The sequence below is a fragment of the Bubalus kerabau genome, chromosome 4 (assembly GCF_029407905.1).
Source record: "Bubalus kerabau isolate K-KA32 ecotype Philippines breed swamp buffalo chromosome 4, PCC_UOA_SB_1v2, whole genome shotgun sequence".
Classification (NCBI taxonomy): domain Eukaryota; kingdom Metazoa; phylum Chordata; class Mammalia; order Artiodactyla; family Bovidae; genus Bubalus; species Bubalus kerabau.
This window is the reverse complement of record NC_073627.1, coordinates 44,087,491-44,110,719: the sequence shown is the minus strand read 5'-3', so window position 1 is coordinate 44,110,719 and position 23,229 is coordinate 44,087,491. Positions and strand designations below refer to the sequence as shown.

At 56.3% G+C, this 23,229-nt stretch overlaps 2 protein-coding genes across 5 annotated transcripts; both read right to left on the bottom strand.

Moving 5' to 3' along the window:
- Positions 1-599: 599 nt before the first annotated feature.
- On the bottom strand, positions 600-17,843 carry FLOT2 (flotillin 2). Of its 4 annotated transcripts, none has more exons than XM_055577105.1 (11): positions 17,647-17,843; positions 11,501-11,582; positions 7,786-7,876; positions 4,551-4,674; positions 3,802-3,920; positions 3,566-3,679; positions 3,342-3,461; positions 3,034-3,248; positions 2,438-2,621; positions 1,984-2,133; positions 600-1,894 (listed from the first exon to the last, which is right to left on the bottom strand). In XM_055577105.1, the coding sequence occupies exons 1-11, from the start codon at positions 17,693-17,695 to the stop codon at positions 1,856-1,858; spliced, it is 1,287 nt and encodes a 428-aa protein (XP_055433080.1). In that variant the 5' UTR covers positions 17,696-17,843; the 3' UTR covers positions 600-1,855. The 4 variants fall into 4 exon arrangements, with proteins under 4 accessions (XP_055433080.1, XP_055433079.1, XP_055433083.1 ...); XM_055577104.1 differs by lacking the exon at positions 7,786-7,876 and adding an exon at positions 5,642-5,732 and having other exon boundaries at positions 17,647-17,842; XM_055577108.1 differs by lacking the exons at positions 7,786-7,876; positions 11,501-11,582 and adding an exon at positions 5,642-5,732 and having other exon boundaries at positions 17,647-17,766.
- Positions 17,844-18,586: 743 nt separating this feature from the next.
- DHRS13 (dehydrogenase/reductase 13) lies at positions 18,587-23,177 on the bottom strand. Its single transcript, XM_055580114.1, has 5 exons — positions 22,916-23,177; positions 22,707-22,825; positions 21,519-21,642; positions 21,022-21,333; positions 18,587-19,038 (listed from the first exon to the last, which is right to left on the bottom strand). Exons 1-5 carry the CDS (start codon positions 23,040-23,042, stop codon positions 18,587-18,589), a joined length of 1,134 nt encoding a protein of 377 aa, XP_055436089.1. The 5' UTR covers positions 23,043-23,177.
- Positions 23,178-23,229: the final 52 nt, after the last annotated feature.

Here is a 23,229-nt window from a genome sequence, read left to right as displayed (position 1 = left end):
ACTCCAGTTGCCATGGACAATCCCACAGAGGAGTCTGGCGGCTACAGTCTGTGGGGTCACAAACAGTTGGACACCACTGAGCAACTAACATTTTCACTTTTTTTTAATGTCTTGCCGTCTAAGTTTGAATCCTCTCACTTCACTCTTTTTCAAGCTTGTCTTGATTATTCTTATTCCTTTGGCATTTCCCCATAACTTCAGAATTACTCTGTCGATGAAAAATTTCTTGGGATTTTGATTGGGATTATACTGAATTTATAGACCAATTTTAGAGAATTGGTATCATTGCAATACTCCCTTTTTTTTTTTTTTTTTTTTTTTGGTTGCACCGAGTGGGGCTCAAAATGAGCAAGAGGGGCAGTGAACCTGGCAGCCCCTTACATCTTGTGTCTGCAGTGGAGCCGGGTCTCCCAAGGCTCAGATCTGGCTTCAGCACCTGGGCAATGGCTGCCCTGTTCCAGGAAGCTGAGGGCAAGGCCAGGGTGCTGCTGCCCCCCAGTGTCGAGGGTGGGGAAGAACAGGCAATGTGTAGCCTTTAGGCTGAAGGGATGTGTGGGCGGGTTCAGTCTCTCTCCTCACAAAAGACACAGTACAGGGCGTGGGCATAACCAGATCTTTATTTTACCAGAAGGGACAGGCAGTGGGGCAGTGCAGCATCCAAGCCCCAGACCGGACATGCAGCATCCACATGCAGGAACACAGGCTGGGGCAGGGCGAGGGGTGGGGGACCAGGACCACAGGATACCCGCAGCGTCCCTGCAGGGATGCTGGGGCCCTGGGCTCTTCTGCCTCCTCTGAAGCAAGGAGACAGAGGACCGGGCTGCTTCCCCACAGCTGGAGCCTGATCATTTCTGGCCAGGAAGCAAGCCGGCACGAGCAGGGAAGGATTCCGGCCAGCCTACGGCACTCGATTCTGTACAGGGCTGGCACAGCTCTGACCACTGGAAGGGCCCGGCCTGATACTCAGGGCAGCACAGCCCTGGTAGGAAGGGGGTCTGTACATTTTCTATTCCCCAGAAGGGCTGGATCCTGATCCCAGAAAGGCTTAGCAGAGTTGGGACCAAGCCCCACTCCAGGGAAGGGGATTCCCTGAGCACGAGCAGGGGCCTCCTAAGGCAGTAGTAAACAGAGGGAGCTGCTCTACACAGGAGGCCTCGCCTCTGTGCCCGTGGGCGCAGGAGAGAGAGGTGAGGTACGAGAGCAGGCCTGGGGCTGGGCAGGGGTTGGCAGAGGGCGATGGCCCTGGGCCTGCAGCCACAGCTACTTGGGCCCAGAAGGGCTGGAGTGGGTGAGGCTGGGGACTTCCTGGGGGCAGGTTTTGGGCTGGGAAGACCAGGCCAGGAGAGGACAGGGTGGCCGTCATCCCCAGAATCCCTGCACCCATGCTGAAGCTCTGGCTGGGGCCATAGGGTGGGGGGGGGGGCGGCGATGGACAGAAGCACAGAAAACTTCAAGGCACCAGGATTCTTGGGAGCAGCAGGGCCACCCCCACAGACAGACAAGACAGTGATTGTAATAAACATCTTCAATTTAAACTACATGATGTGTGTAGAGGGTGAGAGGAGAGAGGGAGAGAAAAAGACAGACAAAGGAAGAGACGTACAGGAGATAAGGGTGCAAGAGACAAACCAGACAGTCGTGGCAGTGAAAGTGAGGCTGTGGGATGGAGGAGAAGAGGGGGAGACAGACAGAGACAGAGGAGAAAGGAAGACAGCCAGAGGCCTGAACACGCAGCACTTCTGGTCCCTACAGAATAAGGCACCAGAGTCAGTGACGTTCCCGTTGTCCCTGTGGTATTAAAACGGGTGCTGAAGGTGGGGGCGGTAGCTGCTGAAGGGTGTGGGCCGATGAGACCTCACACCTGTGCACCGGTGGCCTTCTTGATCAGCGGTATCTGCAAGGATGGGAGATGCCATGAGGCCTTGGCTTCAGGGCCCCCACCACTCTGCCTGGGCAACCCACCGCAGACAGCGAGACACCCACCTTAGACAAGTCCACGCCCGTCAGGGCATGCACAGAGGCGGGCAGCTCGGCCAGCAGTCGGTTCACTTCTGATGTCACCTTGCTGTTGTCCCCACTGAGGACCACAATCTCATCGACTTTGGTCAGTGGGGCGGCAATTTTGGCAGCAATCTAGGAGGCAGGGTGAGAGGAGAGCTGGTTGCCACTCGGACTCCATCTACCTGCCCCATCCAGCATCTCTCCCTCATTTCCACCTCACCCCATCCCAACGCAGCCTGGGTGGCCCTTATTTGCAATAAAGGTCAGATGGTCCCCTGGGTTAGGGATGAGCCTAGGCCTGTTGCAGAGTTCTTCCCCATACCGCTGAGTACTTCCCCATTTGACCCTCCCAGCCATCCTGCTGCTGTGTCACTGACAAGGCCCAGAGAAGTCCGGCACTTGCCCAGCCAGTCCCAGCCTTGGGTGGGAGCCTTACCCGGGGCAGGGCGTCCAACACCAAGGCCATCTTGGCTGCGTCTCCATATTTCTGGTAGGCCTCGGCCTTGAGTTTCATCCGCTCAGCCTCTGCCTTGCCCCTTGCCTCAATGACTGCCGCCTCTGCCTCCCCGATTTTGCGGATCTTCTCTGCTTCTGCCTGAGCCAGGAGGACCTGCTTCACCCTGGGGGAGTTTGGGCGGGCAGGGTCAGTGGGAAGTGCCAGGGGTCCCTTAAGCCTTGCCTGGGGGCCAGCGAACCCTCGAGCCCCCAACTTTGGCAGGTGTCAGGGGTGAGGGACCCATGAGGGCAGTGCCCTGGCCTTCTGGCTCTGGCCTGGAAGAGGGCACTGGCTCCAAGAGGCCAGATTGGAGAGGGGACCTACCTGGGTGCCCTCTGTGCCAAGCACCACATCAGGCCCTTAAACCTCTAGCACCTAATTCAGTCTTCCTAACAGCAATCCCATGGGGCAGGCGGGTTAACCCTACTTCCCAGTGAGGAAGCAGGCGTGGGGGCCTCCAAGCTTGGCCAGGAGTGGGGGGGGTGCCCAGGTGGCAGAGGAGCCAGACTAAAGCGGGGGCCCCCAGCGGCACCTACTTCTCGCCCTCTGCGATCTGCTGTATGCGGTGGGCCTCGGCCTCGGCGGGGCAGCGCACGGTGGCGATGAGTTCCTTGTCGGTGCGCAGAATCTCCTGCGCCTCCACGGCAATCTGCTTCTTGCGCTGCACGACCTCGATCTCAATCTCTTCCTGACGGATCTTCTGCTGCTCACGCGCCCCTTGCAGCTCATAAGCCAGCTGGGCCTCAGCCGTCTGTGGCGGGGGAGGGTGGTCAGCATGTCAGCGGCTGGCCGCCACAATCCTGGGCTTTGAGCCCCAACCCCGGGACGCCCAGCAGCTTCTCACCTTGATGTTGACCTCCTCGCTGAAGGCCGACTTCTGCAGCTCGAAGGCTCGCTTGGAGTCAGCGATCTTGGTGTCAGCCATGAACTTCACGTCCAACATCTCCTTCTTGCACTCGGCTTCCTGGGAGCAGGAGGGACAGGTGCTGAGGGTCCCCCTGAGTAACCGGGGTTTCCACCACCTCTGCGCTCCCTCATCCTCGAGGCTGGGAAGGCAAGCCCACATACCCGGATGCCTGCGTCCCGTTCGGCCTCGGCTACTCCGATGTCGGCATCTCTCTGGACCACAGCAGTCTGTGTCTTGCCCAGGGAGCTCAGATAGTCCACTTTGTCATACACGTCCTGGGGAGGGAAGGGGAAGTCGTCCCTGGGAATAGTCAGAGGCATAAAGGGGCCCCTCCTGCCAAGCTCCCACACCACGCATGAAAGGACACGGGGGCCACAGCCTTCCCGCCACACTGCACCTTGATGGTGAAGCTGAGAATCTCGATGCCCATGCGGCCGACATCAGGGGCTGCCACCTCCCGCACCAGCTTGGCAAACTGGTCCCGGTCCTGATAAATCTGCTCCACTGTCAGGGTCCCTGGGGGCAGAAGGATCGTGTGCTGGCTCCCCAGAGGCCCAGCCAGCTTGGGAAAGGGAGGAGCCAGCCAGGGAGAGGTCTGAGTGTAGACAGGGGTCGCGTGGTCTGTGCTGGGTCTTTCTAGGTTTCTTTCTATCTGGCTGTGCTGGGTCTTCCCTGTAGCATGTGGGATCTTAGCGGCAGCATGTGAACTCTTAAGTTCATGGCATGTGGGATCTAGTTCCCTGACCAGGGATCGAATCTGGGCTCCCTGCCTCGGGAGCGCAGTCTTGGCCACTGGACCACCCGGGGAAGTCCCTGGTGGGTTTCTTCTAACACTGAGTCTCCTCCTGCAGGGTCTGGGCAGGATGAGGAAAAGTGCCCCAAGCAGCACTAAGTGCCTGACCTAACTGACAGTCAGTCACTCAGCCCCATCTCTATGCTCTCTTCTTCACTCGAGTCTCCTGATGTTTTGAAAGGAAATACATGATGGAAAACCTGTCAGCTTTTCTGCTAGAAGCCTCTCAGTGGGACTGACAGGCCCGCCTGTCCAAGGCCCCCTGTCCCCTCCCTGGCCTTGGCTCAGGAATGCTGTGTGGCTCCTCGCAGGTGGCAGAGGAAGAGGGGTCCCTGGGCCAGGCAGGGCCTCACCGAGGATGGAGCGCAGGTGTCCCTCCAGTGTCTGCAGGACGACGTTCTTGATGTCTTGCACGCTCTTGCCCAGGAACTGCTCACAGGCCACAGCCAGGAGCTCCTTCTCGGTCATGATCTTCACCTGCCGGTAGTCACAGAGAAGTCTGAGCCAGGCTGGAGGCAGGCAGACGGAGGCCCCAGACCCAGGAGGATGGTGGCAGTTGGTACCCCTCCCCTCCTTTTTAGGACCTGGAGGCCTCAGGGGGAAGGGGGTGGTGGTGGGAGGGGGTGGGGTCTGCTGAGGCCTCCAGCAGGGAGAAAACACAAAGAACTCATATTGAGAAATTTCACTTTCACTGGCAGCCCCAGGCTCTGCCAGGGCCTCTCTTCTGGACATTCTGGGTTCCTCCCCACCACCAACCCCTCCAGTCCACTCTAGGCCCCTCAGCCTGCAGGTCTCTGCAAAAAGGAGAATGAGCAATAGGGGTGCAGACAGACAGACTAGGAAAGAGAGCCAGGAGAGAGCAGGAGACAGGTCTGTGGTCCATCACCAGGGGAAGGCATCCTCTTCTTTCTTTCCCAAGGCACCAAGTCAACCACTCCTGCACCAGGGGCCTTTGAGATGGCTGAACCTGCCCTGTGAGGACCTCTGGAGAGCAGGAAGCCCCTCGCCCAGTCACCGGGCTGGGAATATAACGCAGCTCTGACTCCAGAGCCCAGAGCTCCCTGGCCTCATGTGGCCTCGCCCTCTGGTCCCCACCCTGCAGCCCCCTACCCAGGGGTCAGGGGAGGCCCGGGTTCTGGGGCTTGGCATTTCTGACGCCTGCAAAGAACGGGGAGGGGTTAGTGACACAGGAGCCCCGGCACTGCTTCTGTCCTCCGCTGGCCCTCTGGGGAGAGAAGGGGTGTCTTGTTAGTCCTGCTGGGTGGCCGAGAGGCTGAGTGCAAGTTCCAGTGGCGACGACCCTCTCTGGGAAGGGGGGCGGGCGTGGGCGGGGCCGCTGGAGAGACTGCCCCTGGCTGCCGGCCTCTCCTCGTTCCCACCCCAAACCCCAGCGTGGGAACGAGGCAGCTCAACGGACATGCGCGGGGCTGCTGAGTTACTATACCTGGGCGACACCCGTCACAGTTAAAGCTACCCCCTCGGCCGTCTCTACGTCCTCACAGCGGGGCTGCAACGTCATAATCTCTAGGGAAATCCTGCCAAGAAATGCAAAACAGGGGCCATGGGTCTGGGGGCCCAGGGCCTGGGGTGTGGGGAAAGACTTTGACATCTCACTGTGCCGGCTGGGACGGGCCAGGGGGGTCCTGCTGCAGGAGACAGAGAGGGTGGGCTCTCCAAGGAGTCGGAGCTGGAAGTGTGTGAGGAGGAGAGGGGTGGGAAGGCAGGGCCAGGGTGCAGATGGCTCAGTGAAAGGAGTGTCGTGTGCCTCCCATGTGCACATGTGTCCTCTGCTCACATCAGCCTGGCTGGAAGAGCGGGAGAGGAAGTAGGAGCTGTCAGGGGTGGTCTGGGCCGGGGGGCTGGGGGTAGTGTGGGCAAGAGTCTTGGCGTGGCCATGTGTGTCCTGGAACAGCACGTAAGTGCTGGTCCTCCAGGCTATATTTGTGGGTACCATCTGACCATCCCCCAGAGGCCTTTGCCTGTTCCCTGGGCATGCTCAGCACCCCAGAGTGCCCTGGAGGCTGCTGAGAAAGCTGCCTCGTACCTAGCATGCTGGGAGTATGCCCACTGCTGGGTCAAGATGGAGGTGATCCTGTGTTTGCCCCACCCCACCAGGGGAGCCCTGCCGGGTCCCTCTACCTGGCACCAGGCCAAGGGTGGAAGCCTGCTCTCTGGGGTTGGGGCCAGATGCGGCCAGTGTAGGAAAAGGCTGGGGCATGCTAGAGCTTCGGGGCCAAGGAAGGTTCTGCCCAGATGCCCTGAGTCTTCAAGGGTTCACATCACCCAGTTGAAAAGGGACCTGGGTATTAGCTATTTCAAGTGGAGTGTGGGCTTGGAGGGAGACGAGGCTGCTAGGTGGGGTGTCGAGGGAGGCTTGGCCCCTACATATCCCACACAAAGGGGCTCTGGGCTTCTTCTCTGCCCTGAAGTCTGCCCTTCCATAGTGATGAGTGGTGGGTGTGATAGGGACAGTCTTCTTCCCCATTAAGGATACGAGGTTGGGTGAGGCAGGGTGTGGGGGTGCTGGGTTTTGCCTGAGAAGCTGAAGGACAATTTCATGGGAGGGTGGAGGATGAGTAAGGTGACATGTAGGTCTCTTCTGGCCTGGGGACCCGCCAGCATGCAGGCTCTGAGGGGCAGGGGCTTTCTCGTGTCCATCGCTGCCTCGCTGCCTCCGCTGTGCCTGGAGCTGACAAGACGCTCAGCGGGGAGCTGGCAAATGGACCAATGAGGATGGGAACCTGCGCTGCTAAATGCCCTGGCTCAGGAAAGGGTTTCATCTCTAGGGCTGTTTGGCGGTGAGGAGGGAGACAGCAGGTCGCTTGCTTTCCCAGGTGAGATCAAGTCTGTGATACAGATGGCGTTCCTCGAGCACTTCTTTTCTGAAAATCCCAAAGCGAGCACCTTCACATTGCTTTACTTGCCTTTCTAATATTCCTACAAGGCTCAGAGAGGGCTTGATTCTCCCCCTTTCGCAGATGGGGAAGCTGAAGTCTGGTGACAAAGAGAGCTGCTCAAAGGCCTCTCGAAAGAGAATCAGGGGCAGGGAATGGCCTTGGCTCTTTTTGCTCAGGCCTGTCAAGGAGGTTGGAAGCAGTCAAGGGGTGAGATGAACATAACTCCCCAGGGGACCGGTTCTTCTGGTGCAGCAGGGAGGAGGGTGTTGGCCTGGAGAAGGCGCAGGACACAGAGCTCTGTGATGCCTGAGGACTAGGACTCCTGCAGGAGTCTTTAGGATAGACCCCTCCCGACCTGGATAGCCCACCTCTGTCACAAAAGGGCCTGTGTCTTCTCCCGCCTCAGCTTACTCTCAATGTAGGCTTGGCGTCCAAAGACACCCCCTGACAGACTTGGGCAGAGCTCCCAGAAGCCCTCACTCTCTCTCCCCACTCGCAGCCCCCCATGAGCTGGGACAAGGGAGTGGGGGACCCTAGAGGCTCCACGCGGCCACCCAGAGCAGTGGTGGTGGGAGCAGAGGGCAGGGAGGTGCGCTCTCAGGAAAAGGGAGTCCATCTGGAGTCTGCCAGGCCCCCACAGGGTGGGAAGAGAGGAGGTTAGACACAGAGGAGGAAGCAGGCGGGTTATTACCTGTGCAACCCCTGTTACGAATAGCGGGACCCCCTCCGACGTCTCAATATTCTCACAGCGACACAGGATGGTCATAACCTCCAGAGACAGTCTGAGGAGCAGCCGGGGGGGAGGGAGGGAGAGGTAGGGACAGGAAGGGAAGGAGGGGACACAGCAAACACACACAGTGGTTACCAGACAAGCACCGGATGCCTGAGGCCTGGGGGGTGGGGGTGGGGTCGCTCTCAAAACTTCAGCTCCCATCTCCCACTGCCAGCTCGGCTGGGCCTTAGGGGACCAGAGACACCCCTGCGCTGGCCTGAGGCCTCTGGGTCTCTTCTCCAGCCCCCACACCTTTCCAGCAAGAAGCTGCTGGGCTGGAGGTAAAGCCTGCTGATGCCCTGGGCCCATGACCTGAGGTTGGGAGGTTGCCTGTGCGCAGGGCACCAGAGCTACCCACCGCCTCACTTTCCCAGGAGATTCCTGGCACAGTCTGGCTGGCAGCCTGAGCTCCATGCTCCAGATGGAGGCAAGCCTGTGTTTCCAGAAACTGGGGTGGGGGTGGGGGAGGCCACTCTGGAGGGTTCATGAGCCACAGCAAATACCGAATCCTGCTCAGGGCACAAACCCTCAAGGCCTGTACTACTTATCCCTAAGAAGGCAATTTAGGGCCAGAAGAGTCTAAAGCAATTTTTGGATTTTCTGATTTGCGGTGGTGGGATGTGTCAAGGAAGGCTGGGAAGGGGAGAAGTGTGTGCACCCCTGCCAATATTCACAGGGACAACTGGGAGTCACTCACTTCCAGAGTTGGGCACGGGCAGAGTCATGGCAAAGAAAAGGTGCGTGGAAGCTACCTGGGCCTCCCTGGGGCAGGGTGTGTGCCCGTGTGTGCTGGGTGCTGGACCAGGCAGAGGCCAGCCTGTGGACAGCGCAGAAGGTTTCCTTAAACCAGAGGGAGGGAGGGCAGAGGCTGAGGTGAAGGAGCAGAAGCAAGTGTAGTGGGGGGACGGGGAGCAGGAGGCAATGTGGGTCCCCCCACTCTCCAGCCATGCGCATGTACACAGGTTGACTGCCTTCCAGCCCCTCCCTAACAGCACCCTCAGGCTGAGAGGACAGCAGACCCAGCTCAGACAGGCACCCATCAAGCTCTCTTTGGGGAAGGAGAGGGAGACAGGAAAGAGGGGGAGGATGGGGGAGGGGAGGACAGAGGGAGGGAGGGGGAGGAGGGGAGGGAAGGTGGGGAGGGGGAGGAGGGAGGGAGACAGGAAAGAGGGGGAGGTGGGGGGGAAGAGGGAGGAGGGGATGGAGAGGAGGGAGGGAGACAGGAAAGAGGGGGAGGGAGGGGAGGAGAGAGGGAAGGAGACAGGAAAGGGGGAGGGTGGGGGGAGGAGGAGGAGGGGAGGGGGTAGAAGGAGGAGGGGATGGGGAGGAGGGAGGGAGACAGGAAAGAGGGGGAGGGAGGGGAGGAGAGAGGGAAGGAGACAGGAAAGGGGGAGGGTGGGGAGGAGGAGGAAGGGGGAGGGGAGGTAGACTGGAAAGAGGGGGGAGAGAAAAGGAGGGGGAGGAGGGGGAGGGGGGAGGGGGAGGAAGTGGGGAGGAGGGAGGGAGACAGGAAAGAGGGAGAAAGGGTGGGGGGAGGAGGGGAAGGGGAGGGGGGAGAGGGAGGAGAGGATGGGGAGGAGGGAGGGAGACAGGAAAGAGGGAGGGTGGGGGAGGGGGAGAGGGAGGAGGGAGGGAGACAGGAAAGATGGGAGGGTGGGGGGGAAGAGGAAGGAGGGGATGGAGAGAAGGGAGGGAGACAGGAAAGAGAGGGAGGGAGGGGAGGAGAGAGGGAAGGAGATAGGAAAGGGGGAGAGTGGGGAGGAGGAGGAAGGGGGAGGGGAGGGAGACTGGAAAGAGGGGGGAGAGAAAAGGAGGGGGGAGGGGGAGGAAGTGGGGAGGAGGGAGGCTGCAGCTCAGATGCCAGAAGTGGAGGAACCGCTCAGGTCAGGGAGAGACAGCTGCCCCCATCGGGGCCTCAGGACAGGACAGGGCATGGCAGCAAAGGACAGCAGGAGAGACCTCACTGAGTCTGGAGAAGAACAGCTGACACTGAAGGCAGGTGACATGGAGGATGGCTGTGGAAAGGACCTCAAATGGAAGGCTGGATTAGAAACCTAGACCTCCACTCTGACCTAGGAAGCACCTGCCGGTCTCGGGGAAACAAGGGTCCCCGCTGGGGGAGACGCCCCTGCAGCAGACCAGGGGACAGGGAAGGGGCTGCCCCAGGAACCTAAGAGTGGGCCCTGCCTGTGGGCCCAGAAGGAGATGCTGAGCCAGGGTGTGGGAGAGCCGCCCCGAGGATGAGGCATAAGCCCCCACCCCTCACCTTCAAACCTGACGTCAGAGAAGCTGGGCCCTGCTGTCTTGGGGCTCTGCTCCCGGGAGCAGGAAGCGGGAGGGGACCAACCACGGTGTGCAGAAAGGGCCTCTGGGGTGTCAGTGGACGCCTGGCAGGACAGGTCTCGGGGCAAGCGGATACTCTCTAGGCCCGGCTGTACGTCGAGGAGTTTGGACGAGACACTCTGCTGTCCCAGGACTGTGTGGCGGGTGTGGGGTGGGAGGTGACAGTGTCTCTGGAGAGGGAACCCATGGCTCCTGTCAGGCCAGCTGGCCCCCTCAGGAATCTTAGGATCCTGAGAGGATCTTGTGACCACTACTAATTGCTTTCTGAACACTTTTGACCTTGGGCCAGAAGAGTTTCCCAAGATCCCTCAACTGAGGCAGGGCTAAGAGCGGGGAGAGATGGGCAGTGGAGGGGGTTAGGAGAGATAAGTTAAATCGTTGTGACATGCTTCCCATGCCCCTGACTTCAGCCAACACCCTCAGACTCCCTGCCGCCATGGGGCGTCTCTCTGCCACCTGGGATACAGGGGGATTTCCACTGGAATCTCCACTGCTTCCCCTTCACAGGACCGCCACCCCTGCCAATGGGCCTGCGCTTTCATAGCTCTGCTGCCTGTGTCGCCTGGTTCCTGGCCTGGAAGAATCTGGGCCCCTCCCCTGATCTCCCATAATCAGGAAGGGGTTGCTGGTGGAGAGGTGGCCGGCCAGCCTCATCTCTTCCTGGGTGGGCAGTGAGGGGGACAGAAGAGGCTTGGGCCCAAGTCTAGCCTTGCCCCGGGCTCTGGGAAAGCCAGCAGGTAGAGCCTGAGCTGAAATCTCCTTTCCCCTTCTGAGTCTCTCCAGACTGATGGAGGAGGTCCAGACCCATCTTGCCCAGCCCCGGTGCCAATTCCTTAGATCCGTATCCCTTGCTTTAATACACAGTGCCCCTTCAGACTATAACCATCCTCTGCCATTTAGCCCCTGCCTGCATTGTCCCAGGATCTGCACAGGGCAGGGGTCTCTTCAAGCCTTTCCTCCTTCCTAGGACCACTCCAAACAGGTGTGTTATTAAGGGTTCGTGAATAATTCTGAGCTAGAATCAGGGCGTTAGGGTTCTGCCTGAATTGCCTGGGGCAGAAGTGATGCTTTCACTGGAAAAAAAGCACAGCCACCAAGGAAGAGCTGCTCACAGACAGCCCTCCTGCCTCCCCATGTAACCCACTCCACCTGCCTCTTAGGAGGTCCCCCCAACTAGAGTGGAATGCAGCAAGTGGTAGATGCTCTAGCTCAAGTGGCATGAAGGGGGTTAAGGAGACCCTCTTCTCCCCTGCCCACCAGGATGCCCGATTGCCAGCCCCCAGGCCCTTACCTCTGAGTGTCGGAGATACACCACCAAGCCCAGGCCCAGCCGCCAAACACATACTGTTTATAGTCGGAACCACAACAGCCCCCTGGAGAGCAAAGCAAACCATGGCTGGTCAGTTAGTCCTTGGGTATGTCTACCCTCCAACGCCTCCATCAGCAACGCTGGGCCTTCGCCTGTTCTGACACGTGACAACGCCCACCACTGGGCACCAGGTGTGGAGGTTACAGATAAATGGGAGACAGGCCCTTAAGGTCTTGGGATCTAGTTTGGTAGACAGGCAATTTGCATAGAAATGAGGGGAGCCAATGAGTGGTTCAGAATGTATGTGCTTTCAGAGAACAAAGTCAGTGGGCAAGAGTGAACAGGGACACATCCATCTTTGATTCAACCATCCGTTCAGCAAACAAGTACTTTTCTGTGCTGGGAAACAGAGATGAAGGTACAGCTCCTTTCTGAAAAGCGGTGGGACTCGGAGGAGTGACCTTTTCCTGAGCTGATGGTTGTACCATGCAACTGGCCTGTTACCAGGATGGGATCAGTCCCAGAGGGGATGCAGGTGGAAGGCTAATACAAGGGAGTCTACGAACCAAGGGGCGGGATGGGGGTGGGGGTGGCATGCTCAGCAGACCTCTCAGTGAGGCTGGTTCCCAGGGGTTCAGAGTGAATGGGAGTGGATGGGGAAGATGGCAAGACCTCAAAACAGAAGCCAACTCATGGTACCAAATGGAAAAGTGAAAGGGAAAAGGCCTAAAAAGGAAATGACTCCTGGAAACTATGTATCAACTAAATAGCCCGTTTGAATCTGGCCACCACCCAGATTCACTTCCTGGAGGAGCTCTGCACAATCTCTATACAGAAATGAGAAAAATCAGTTCTTGAAATTCTTGTTGTGAACCCTCCTGCTGATGCCGAAATTAATCAACAAGTTCATGAAAACTTAGTAAAAGGAAGAAGGGCTGTTCCCTGGCAGAAACAGATGATTCAAAGGAAATGTAACATGTAACAGGGAGGAAAAAGCCAGTGGGCGTCATTGTTTCCGCATTCATAAACTTGGGTTTTCAGGAAAGGCTAGAGTGGGTGCCTCCCAAGGTCAAAGGTCAGGGGTAGTTTTGTGTAGCTGGGTTAGTGTCTCTGAGCCCTCATGAGACACTGTCCTCAGAGGACAAAGCCGGGCAGCGGGCAGACTGCAGAGTATTGTAGGGATTGGGCCAAGCAGGGGTGTTGTGTGTATGTACCTGAGTGATGGGGAAGTCATTTAAGCTAAGAAGCCACACTTGTATTTGCATTTTAGAAACCCCACTTTGCCCAAGGAGAAAGATACCTGGGTCAGGGAGGCTGGGGAGAAGCAGCCTCTTGCAGTGACCCAGGCCACACACAGTGGCTAACGTCGGGGGATAACTTCTAGAGTAGTCTTATCCAAGAGAACGTTCTTCTGGGATTGAAATGTTCCCCAGCTGTGCTGTGCAACAAAGCAGCCACTCGGGACATGTGCTACTGAGCACTGGAAATCTGGCTGGTATAACCGAGAAAATGAATTTTAATTAACTTAAATTAACCTGTGGCTCACGGCTATCATATTAGACAGTGTAGGCCTAGAGCCAGGGTTTGGGTTGGTGGTCAGGCAATAGAATCATGAACTGGAGAGAAGTTTTAGATAGCTGGAGGGACCACCTGACGCGAACAGCCGACTCACTGGAAAAGACCCTGATGCTGGGAATGAGGGCAGGAGGACAAGGGGGGCGACAGAAGATGAGATGGTTGGCTGGCATCACCGACTCGATGGATATGAATTTCCAATAGTTAAGGGCAGGGAAGCCTGGCGTGCTGCAGTCCACGGGGTTGGAAGGAGTCGGACACAATTTAGTGACTGAACAACAAAGGAACAAAGATCCCACAAGTGTGGGACTGCCAAGATAGACAGCTGGCAAATGATACTGCCCACCGGGCAGCCCACCCTGTCTCCTGGGTCTGCCCTGTGCATGGTGTACAAGCAGCTGAGCCTGAGGTCCAGGGAGCCGGGAGCATCCCTGCAGTGTGAACAGGGTCAGGAACAGGTTGCAGGTCTCTGGAAACACCTGTTCACAGGACTGCTGCTCAAGGTAAGCCACTGCAGGCTGCTGTGTCCTGGGGATGGGGTAAGAGGAGCCTCTGAGGACCAGCAGTCAACTTGAAACTAAAACCATCTCAGGATCCAGTGAAACTGGAAAAGGATCAAAAACCACAGCTTGTTCCACTTCTTCTGGCCTGGTGGGAGCTGGGGCACAGTGGCACAGCTTTCTCCAACCAACCCAGGGCACTTCTCAGGGTGCAGGGAGAGGAGACGTGTAGTGGTGTAGTGTAGTGGTGGCAGGGTGGGATGGAGGCGAGGGAGCCAAGGGTGGGAATCTACGCTTTGAAGTGAAAAGTGAAGCATTAGTCACTCAGTTGTTTCTGACTCTGTGTGACCCCGTGGACTGTCAGGCTCCCCTGTCCATGGAATTCTCCAGGCAAGAATATTGGAGGGGTGGCCATTTTTTTTTTTTTTTACCTTTAACTTATTCTTTGACCTTGGGGCAGGCTGCCACAGCTCAGGCTGGGCCTCGGCCAAGGGTAACATGGCCAGGTTCCCAGGGGTAGCAACAGGAAGCTGGGGCTGCCTGGCTGCCCCACCCCCAGCAGCCTCCTCCCCTGGAAGGGATCTTCCTCCCAGCTTCCTGGTCACCCTGGGGACCACTCCCAAGAGAGGACTCTTAGGTGACCCTTCTTTGACCTCCCCAGTTCTTACTGTCTCTAGACTTGGAGACAATCCTCCTAATTTTATCTCACTTCTTCTAACCCAACGTACTTTCCTTTGCTCTGTCCTCAACCAAGCTGAAGAGTCACAAAATATCCTGTCATAAATTCCGCCTCACTCGTAGCCCTCCCCCAACACAAGCGCCCGTCTGCCCCCTCAGGAACACTCCCTTTCTTCCTGCCCCTCTTCACTCTTTCATTCCTACTAGTCAAGAAGACCTACAACTCTACTCTACAAGGCAGATTTTTTTTTTTTTTTTTTTTGGTCACGCTGCAGGGCTTATGGGATTTCAGTTTCCCAACCAGGACTGAACTGGGCAGTGAATGTGCTGAATCCTAACTACTGGACCATCAGGGAACTCTCATACAAGGGGGATTTTTTTTTTTTTTTAAACATTTTATCAATTTATTTGGCTGCACCAGGTCTTAGTTTCAGCATGCAGGATCTTTCGTTGCAGCATGTGAACTGTGAACTCTTAGTTGCAGCATGTGGGACCTAGTTCTCTGACCAGGGATTGAACCTGGGCCCTCTGCGTTGGAAACACTGAGTCTTAGCCACTGGACCACGAGGGAAGTCCCACAAGGGGGATTTTTTGAGCCAAAATCCCCCCTTAGTAGTCTGGCAAAGCCTGAATATTCATAAATGCATAAAATAAGATACATAAGAAACAAATATTTAAAGTTATATATATGTGCTATGTGATACATAGTAACATGTATAATGTTATTAAATAATAAGATCTTGTGGTAGATTAATAACTGGCTTAATTTCAAAGTAGCAATGAGCATAAATGATTTTTACCATACCTGCAACAAAGGCAGTATGGTAGGAAAATATCTGCTAATTCTATCATGGATTGTTGCCGACATTAATAATCGTAGGAAGCACTAACTTTCAGTTAAAGTGAAAGTGAAGTCGCTCAGTCATGTCCAACTCTTTGCGACCCCATGGACTATAGCCTACCAGGCTCCTCCATCCATGGGATTCTCCAGGCAAGAACACTGGAGTGGGTTGCCATTTCCTTCTCCAGGGGATCTTCCCGACCCAGAGATTGAACCCGGGTCTCCCACGTTGCAGGCAGACGCTTTACCGTCTGAGCCACCAGGGAAGTCTAAACTTTCAGTTAAAGTAAGTGTAAATAAAAATGTACTACTTTCCTCTTATCAAATACAAAGACCTCTAAATTCTATCCACAAACTCCAGGTTAAGAATTTCTGACCTACTGTAGAGATAAGAGAAAGGTATATGGTGTTTGGATTCCCCCAAAGTAGAAACAGAGAAAAAAAATTGTGCATTACAGAATGAAGGAGGCAGGATAGACAAGAAAAACCTCCAGACTTTTCAAGTGGAAAAGATGATCATGATACATATCAATATCCTCCTTCTGAAAGTGGGCTGCGTGAGATGGCCCTGGACTTAGAAGGGAAAGTGAAAGTCGCTCAGTCATCTTTGCGATCCCATGGACTATATAGTCCATGGAGTTCTCCAGGTCAGAATCCTGGAGTGAGTAGCCATTCCCTTCTCCAGGGGATCTTTCCAACCCAGGGATCGAACCCAGGTCTCCCACACAGCAGGAAGATTCTTAACCAGCTGAGCCACCATGGAAGCCACCTGGACTTAGATGCAGGTCCAATTAATGGGGTGTAGGGAACAGGACTGGAAGTCCACACGCCAGCGAGAGCCACGGTGCAGTTTGATCATCTCACATCCCAAGGTACTACTCTGCTGGGCATCATCTCTCTCTCCTCTTCCACCCTCCCTTGACTTCAGCTCTCTTAATTCTCAGTGTGGCCTCCTCTCCACACCCCTAAAATGGCTTCGAAGTTAGCACTGCCTTGGCCTCTGGCTAGAGTACCCTGGCAACTTGGGAGGCACAGAGCAGCCCGTCTTAGGGGTTCTTTTTGCCCCTCAGTTTCAGGATCGCCACAAAGACAAAACTGGAGCTCTTTCTCCTTGGCCCAGAGTCTGGGCTTCTAGAGAGAAATCCCACAAGAAAAAAACAAGTGTGATGTAGATTCAGGTTTCTAAAAACTTTTAGGAGTAGAGGCTGGGAGACTGGCCCAAGTCTGAGAGAGGCGCAAGTTTGGTCAGTGCTCTCTGGGGGTCTCCCTGGTGACCCCAAGGCTATCTTCTCTGGTTTTCAGGGAAGTGAAAGATTTTTTTTTTTTGGCTGTGCCACAGGGCTTGCGGGATCTTAGTTTCCCGACCAGGGATCAAGCCCCAGGCCCCAGCAGTGAAACCAAAGAGTCCAAACCACTGGACTGCCAGGGAAGTCCCAGGGAAGTGAAGGATCTTAATTTCCCCACAGTAGGGTCCTAGTCAGAGAGACTGACAATTTCCTGTCCCAGGGCAGAGACTGACTTTAAGATTCAAACTGAAACAAAGTCCATGAAAGTTCCCAATGGATTCATCCCAGGTCTCAAAGTGGGTGGCAACAAGCCCTGGTCCGGCCCACCCTCTTCTGCTCAGTTCTGCAGCTGGCCCTAAGAACTCTGTGCACAGGTGGAGAATCCATACTGACAGTGGCAAGTAGGATATGAGCGTTTCCTGCAGCTACAGGCCTTCACGCTGTCGGGAAAACAAGGGCTTCTCCCCAGCACCCGCGCCATTGGCTGCACAAACTGGTGGCTTGAAAGGCTTCTGCCACTTCCCAAGACACCCAAATACACAATTTAAATAGCAGCCTTATGGCACGATCTCTTTCCCTACCCCAACATTGCGGAGCCCCCATCCCGCCTAAGCGCAACAGAAATTCTGGAGTCTGCAGCATTTTGCAACCAGAGCAACACAGCCCAGAGCCAGGTTTCTCAACCTGTAGAGGCCGCACCCGCGTCTCCCGGGCGGGCAGTGCCAGTAAAGCCCGGCAAGCCTCAGCCTGCTCGGAATTAACGGATCTGTGCCCAGAACCCAAGGATCCAGGTCCACCGCCCCTCCCCAGACAGGCACCTGCGACCCACCCACCCCTCGTTCCGGGCGCTGGCATCCAGCCAGACTGTGTTCCCGGAACCCCAAGGCTTCGGCTCGGGATCCTCTAGGCCACAGGGGAGACCCTGCCCAAAGGAGGAGGAGGAGAAAGGAAAGGAGGGAATAAACACGGGCAAACACGCAGAGCACGGAGGTTGGGGGAGCGCCTGGCCGGTGCCCTAGGGCGCGGAGCACGGAGAGTGGGGGTCCCTCCTGGAAGGGGTCTCTGGAGCTACCGTAAGCTCAGGCCCCACCCCCGGCATTGCCCCCGCCCCTGCCCAACCCTCAGTGCCCAACCCTCAGAGCCCTTCCTCGGCCTGGCCCCTCTCCTGCCCTCCCAGGCACAGCCCCCGCCCCAAACACCCTCCCGGCGCCGGTTGTTCCAGATCCACCTCCTTCGGGGCCCCCTCACCTGAAACCACCAGCGCCTCGTTGGGCCCCACCGTGTGACAATTGCCCATGGCGCCTGCGGGACGGAGGGGCCCCCCGGAGGTCGCGGAGACCTGGACAGCAGCCTCCGGCCCGCCCGCACAGCCGGCCTCGCCCTGCCTGTCGGGCCACCCCCAGCGGCCGCCCGCCAGCACCCCTCCGCGGCCGCAGCGCCGCCGGAAGTGTGGCGGCGGAGGGCGGGGCCGGCGCGGCCTGCTAGGCGGTCGGCGCGCTACCCGTAGAGTCAACACGCTTTATTGCACGGGGTAGACATCGCGTACCTTCGACTCCCACTGGGCGCCTGAATAACCACCGTCCTGCCCTTTCTCACCTTCCACCTCCCAACTCCCACCTTAGAGCGGTCGGCCCTGGAGCCAGCCCGTTGGGGGTTCCAATTTCAGCCCCTGCGCTTACTAGCTGGGAGACCTTGGGCGAGTCCCTTATCTGGCCGAGTCCCTCACCTGGCTGCTAATGCAAAAAGGGGATAATGAAACTACTTAGCTACAGGGTCGAAAAGGGCCCAGCTGAATAATCCTCAGTGTTGGCAGTGCATCCGATTACAAATTCCCAGGCCCTATTCCGGGGCTGATCTGTATGCCTGAGGGTAGGGCCTGGAAATACGAAATTCAAATTCCTGAGAAGCTGCAGCAGATACACTACGTCCTACCTCTCAATCTGGGGTTACCGTTCCTCTCAGGGAGAAGTAATCACCCTTTATTTCCTTCCACTAGGAAACGAGCTGTCCAGGACATACCTTGAAAACCCCAGAAAGTAACCATGGAGGCAAAAATGGCAACTCTGTCCTTGCCCAGTGCATGGCCCGGCACACAGCTAAGGTTTTAAAGGCCCACCAGGTGCCCTGGAAAGCTTCCCGGTCTGTGTGTGTGTGGGGGGGCGGGGGGGGGGGCGCGGGGAGGGGGCGGTTAGCAAGCCTGAGGCTCAAGTTCAGCTTTAACCGGAATTCGGCGAGTGACCGTAGATCTGTCTGTTGAACTCTGGGGGCTGGGGTAGAGTTCGGAAACCATGGGCTCCTTGGGGTGGGGGCTGCTCGGAGAGGATGGAGTCCCCGGGTCCTCAGTCTGGGAATCTTCATCAGAATCGGCATCCTCCCCAGGCCCAAGCCCTGCTAGCTTCCTGCTGGCCTCCCACAGCCGGTGAGCTGCTCGGTCGTCTCTGGCGGCTGGGGGCACTTCCTCCACGTGGCAGTTGGCGAAGTACCTCCCGCTGAGGGGCTCAATGCCTTCCTGCAGAGCGCAGTACAGGGGTGTCTGGGCACCCCCTCGCGGTGCCCGGAGCACCAGCCAAGCCAGGGGGCGCAAAAGTGGGCGGAGCCATCCAGGAACGTGGCGCAGGAAGAGCTCCGAGTTCACTGGCCCTGTGGACAGGAAGAAATGAAGCAGCAGGGAAGACGACAGTGGTTGAGGGTCTAGGGTAAGAGGCAAGCACAGGGCTACAAAGGAGTGGGAAAAAGAGTCCGGTCCCAGGGAAGCCAAGGTCGTATTAACCAGGTAGTACTTAGGGACCTGATAAGCTGACCTCACTCGTTTCTAACAGCAAGCCACTTCTTGTCCATCCAAGCTCCTTACACATCCTCATCTTCCAGATATTGCTCATGCTGTGTCCCTGACCGCTCAGTCACTTCAGTCATGTTCGACTCTTTTCGACCCTATGGACTTCTCCCATGGGATTCTTCAGGCAAGAAACTAGCCTGGAACAATCTGTCTCTCTCCATCTTTTTTTCTAGCTCATCTGTTTTTTTCCTGTTCCTTTGTGTTTTGTTTATCTTTTGGCCTCCCCCAGTGGCATGTGGGATCTTAGTTCCCCAAACCAGGAATCAAACCCTCATCCCCTGCATTGGAAACATGTGGAGTCCTAACCATTGGACTGCCAGTAAAGTCCTCCTGTTCCTTTGTTTAACCAGCAAACATTTATGAACACCTACAATAGACCAGCCACTGCTTTGGATATTAGAGATATGGAGTCTAATAATGGCTAGCTATAATTATTATTATCACTATTATAATTTTAATGAGCCTTAGGTAATGATTGTCTAATATTTAGTATAGTATTATGGGTCAGGCAGATCTTGTTATCCAGCAACTTGTTCCCTAAGGCAGGGATGGGTCTTCAGTTCAGTTCAGTCACTCAGTCGTGTCTGACTCTTTGCGACCCCATGGACTGCAGCACGCCAGGCCTCCCTGTCCATCACCAACTCTGGGAGTTTACTCAAACTCATGTCCATTGAGTCAGTGATGCCATCCAACCATCTCATCCTCTGTCGTCCCCTTATCCTCCTGCCTTCAATCTTTCCCAGCACCAGGGTCTTTTCCAGTGAGTCAATTCTTCGCATCAGGTGGCTAGAGTATTGGAGTTTCAGCTTCAACATCAGTCCTTCCAATGTACATTCAGGACTGATTTCCTTTAGGATGGACTGGTTGGATCTCCTTGCAGTCCAAGGGACTCTCAAGAATCTTCTCCAACACCTCAGGGATGGGTCTTACTAATTAGTAAAATCATTCAGACTGTAAGAATGCTTCCAGTGGACCCCTAGACCCTGGATGATCCAGCCTATCTCTAAACCTCATCTCTTGCCACATTCCCTTCCTCACTCTGTTCCAGCCACAGCAGGCTCTCTGTTCTTGCTTAAACACACCAGGCACTTCTGCCTCAGGACCTTTGCACTTGGTATTTACTTTGTTCTTTTACTCTTCTCCCTAGAATGCCTCATAGGTCATTCATTTCCTTCAAGCTTCTACTCAAATGTCACCTTTTCAGTTACATCTTCCTTGACTGCCATAGATAAACATAGCATCCCCTGTCATTTCTTTTTTCTTTTTCTTTTGCCAACTCTGTCATTTCTTAGTCCCCTTTCCCTGTCTTATCTTTCCCTGCAGCACTTTAAACACCACCTGTCATTGTATATATTTATTAGCTGTCTCCTTCTATAAAGTAGAAAGTAAACTCTACAAGGATGAGGTCTTTGTTTTGCTCACTGCTACATTCCCTGTGTCTAGATTAATGCCTGGAACATAGTAGGTACTCAGTAAATGCTTCCTGAATGAGTAATTATTAGCTAACATCATCAGTTCAGTCATGCAGATGGCTCCTTGGGGTAAGAACCTAGGCCTTCCTCATTGCCATGCCTTACCCAGCCGTCAGCATCTGAGCTTGTGGTGTGAGACAAGCTCAGACAAGGAGAGCCTGGCTTCAAGATCAGCAAGAAACGGGCCTCTCCCTGGACCAGGCTTCCTTCCTGCTCTGAGATTCTGTGGGTCAGTGAGAGGCTGGGGGAGCAGGGGAAGGGGCGAGGATGGGAGAGGGGGAATAAGAATGAAGCAGAGCAGCCAGAGAGCCTCACCTGGGTGGGCTGCATAGCAGGTGACGCCAGTGCCCTCAAGCTGAGTGGCAAGCTCCCTGGCGAACAACACGTTGGCCAGCTTACTATCGGCATATGCCCGCAGCTCCTGCCGCCAGCCCACCACTGGGTGGTCCAGGCGCGTGAAGTCAAGGTGGCCTCTGCGGTGGGCGGCAGAGGAGACCACCACCACACGGCTGGGGGCGCTCGTCTTGAGCCGGGGCAGCAGCAGATGTGTCAGCAGGAAGGGGCCGATATGGTTCACACGCAACAGCAGGTTAAAGGGCTCCCGGGTCCGGCCGCAGGAACTGATCCCTGGGGTAGGGGCTAGGTGTGAGCAACTGCTCCAGAGGGATTCTCGGAGGCCTCAGCGTCCCCCAGGTGAGATGGTGGTAGGGGGCATCCTTCCCACATGTTTACCAGTCCCTCGGCCAAGCCTGCCTGGAAGGGTCAGCTGCCCCTGGCACCCTCCCACCCCTCCGCAGGTCGGCTGCCCTCACCGGCATTGTGGATGAGGATGTCCAGCCGTGGCTCAGAGCTCAGGAAGGCAGTGGCAAAGGCCCTCACGGAGGCCAGACTGGCCAAGTCCAAGGCCATGAAGATGACTTCATTGTTCCCACTCTCCTGTGGAGTGGCAAGAAGTGGCCTGTCATACGCACCCTTCTCTTCTTCCTTCTCCCCAGGCACCAAATTCTGAGAGTTCAGCTCCTTCTACTAACTTCTTCTACTAAGATCTTCCCCAGGCATTAGAATGTAGTGGATAAGTGTGTGGATGCCGGATGCAAATCTTGACTTTGCTTATTACTAGAGTGATACCTTGGGCAAGATACTTAATCTTTCTGAGCCTTAGTTCTCTGTAAAATGGAAATAATAATATTACTGATAGAATTATTGTGAGGATTAAATGAGTTAATATATGTAAAATCTTTAGAACACTGCCTGGCATGTAGTCACCACTCTGTAGGCACTTGCTTTTTTTTTTTTTTTGGTACTTGCTATTATTAATATTATCATACCCTCTGCCCATTATTGTTTACTCTAAAATCTACAACGGACTACTCACTGGTCTCCTCCAACCCACTGTTACCCACTACAAACCAGGTGCCACACAGCCACTTAGGGGTTCATTCCCAAAGGTTATTCTGACAGTCCAGTCCCTGCTGAGGACACTTCATCGGATCTCTGTCCATTCTATGAAATCTGATCTCCTCAGTAGGGTCTATAAGGGCCCTTTGAACCTGGCCCTGGCTCAGAGAGTTCAGCCCCTTCCTTTTGCCTCTTCTCCCCATACTCCGTGCTCCGGCCTCATTAAACCTTTACATCAGTTTCTCAGATCAGACCATTTATCTTGCCTCAGGGCCTCTGCATATGCTGTTCCCTCTGCTGTTCTCTTTCCAACTTTCATTAGAGTAACTTCCACTGATTCTTAAATGTCTTAGAACAGCAATTACTTCCTTCAGATCTGGTGTCCCTTCGCTGTGTGACCAGAGCACCTGTGCACCCTCTTCTCCATTTGGAGAACCGGGCTGCATTGGCCTTTAAGGGACTGGATACCCCCGCCCCCATGTCTCCAGCTACCCGGCTCTTTTCTGTCTGTGTCCTCTGTGCCGCCGTCCTCTGTTCACCCTCCCGCCAGGCCCCGCCCTCCCCCGCCAGGCCCCGCCCTCCAAAGTCCCGCCCTCCCTCACCTGGCGGAGGTCGAACGCAGCCGCTTCTCCGCGCTCCCGGCTCCGGCAGGCCAGCACCACGCGCGCTCCTCGGCGCGCCAGCTCCAGCGCCGTCATCTTCCCGATGCCGCTGTTAGCGCCTGAGGAGGGTGGGCGGAGCCGAGCTGAGGCGTCGGGCCCCCGCCCCACCGTCCCGGCTCCCCGCCCCCTGCCCGCCCGCCAGCACTCACCCGTGACCACGGCCGTGCGGCCCCGCAGGCTGGCGAGGCCGCGGCACGGCGGGGCCTTCACCAGGTTGTAGTAGACAAGCACGTAGGCGCCCAGCAGCAGCCCCACGCCCAGCAGCAGCGCCTCCATGCCGGCCGCACCTCCGGGCTCCCGCCCAGGCCGGGAGCCGCCTGGATCGCCGCCCGGGGGGCTGCGGGCTCTCCCCGCACAGGCCTGGAAGGGCGCCTGGCGCTCTTCGGCTTGGCGAAGGCGGAGGCGGAGGCGGGCGGGAGACAGGGCAGGGATGTGTGTGCGTGCGTGTGTGCGTGGGCCCTGG

What these genes read in the sequence shown, in the direction of transcription:
- FLOT2 (XM_055577105.1), bottom strand. Translation starts at nt 17,695, where the DNA reads ATGGGCAATTGTCACACGGTGGGGCCCAACGAGGCGCTGGTGGTTTCA. An exon ending in GCGAGGAGGTCAACATCAAG is followed by an intron (nt 3,249 to 3,341) that starts GTGAGAAGCTGC and finishes CCCCCGCCACAG; the next exon opens with ACGGCTGAGGCCCAGCTGGC. An exon ending in CAGATCGCAGAGGGCGAGAA is followed by an intron (nt 2,622 to 3,033) that starts GTAGGTGCCGCT and finishes AAACTCCCCCAG; the next exon opens with GGTGAAGCAGGTCCTCCTGG.
- DHRS13 (XM_055580114.1), bottom strand. Translation starts at nt 23,042, where the DNA reads ATGGAGGCGCTGCTGCTGGGCGTGGGGCTGCTGCTGGGCGCCTACGTG. An exon ending in CCGCACGGCCGTGGTCACGG is followed by an intron (nt 22,826 to 22,915) that starts GTGAGTGCTGGC and finishes CACCCTCCTCAG; the next exon opens with GCGCTAACAGCGGCATCGGG. An exon ending in CTGCGTTCGACCTCCGCCAG is followed by an intron (nt 21,643 to 22,706) that starts GTGAGGGAGGGC and finishes GCCACTCCACAG; the next exon opens with GAGAGTGGGAACAATGAAGT.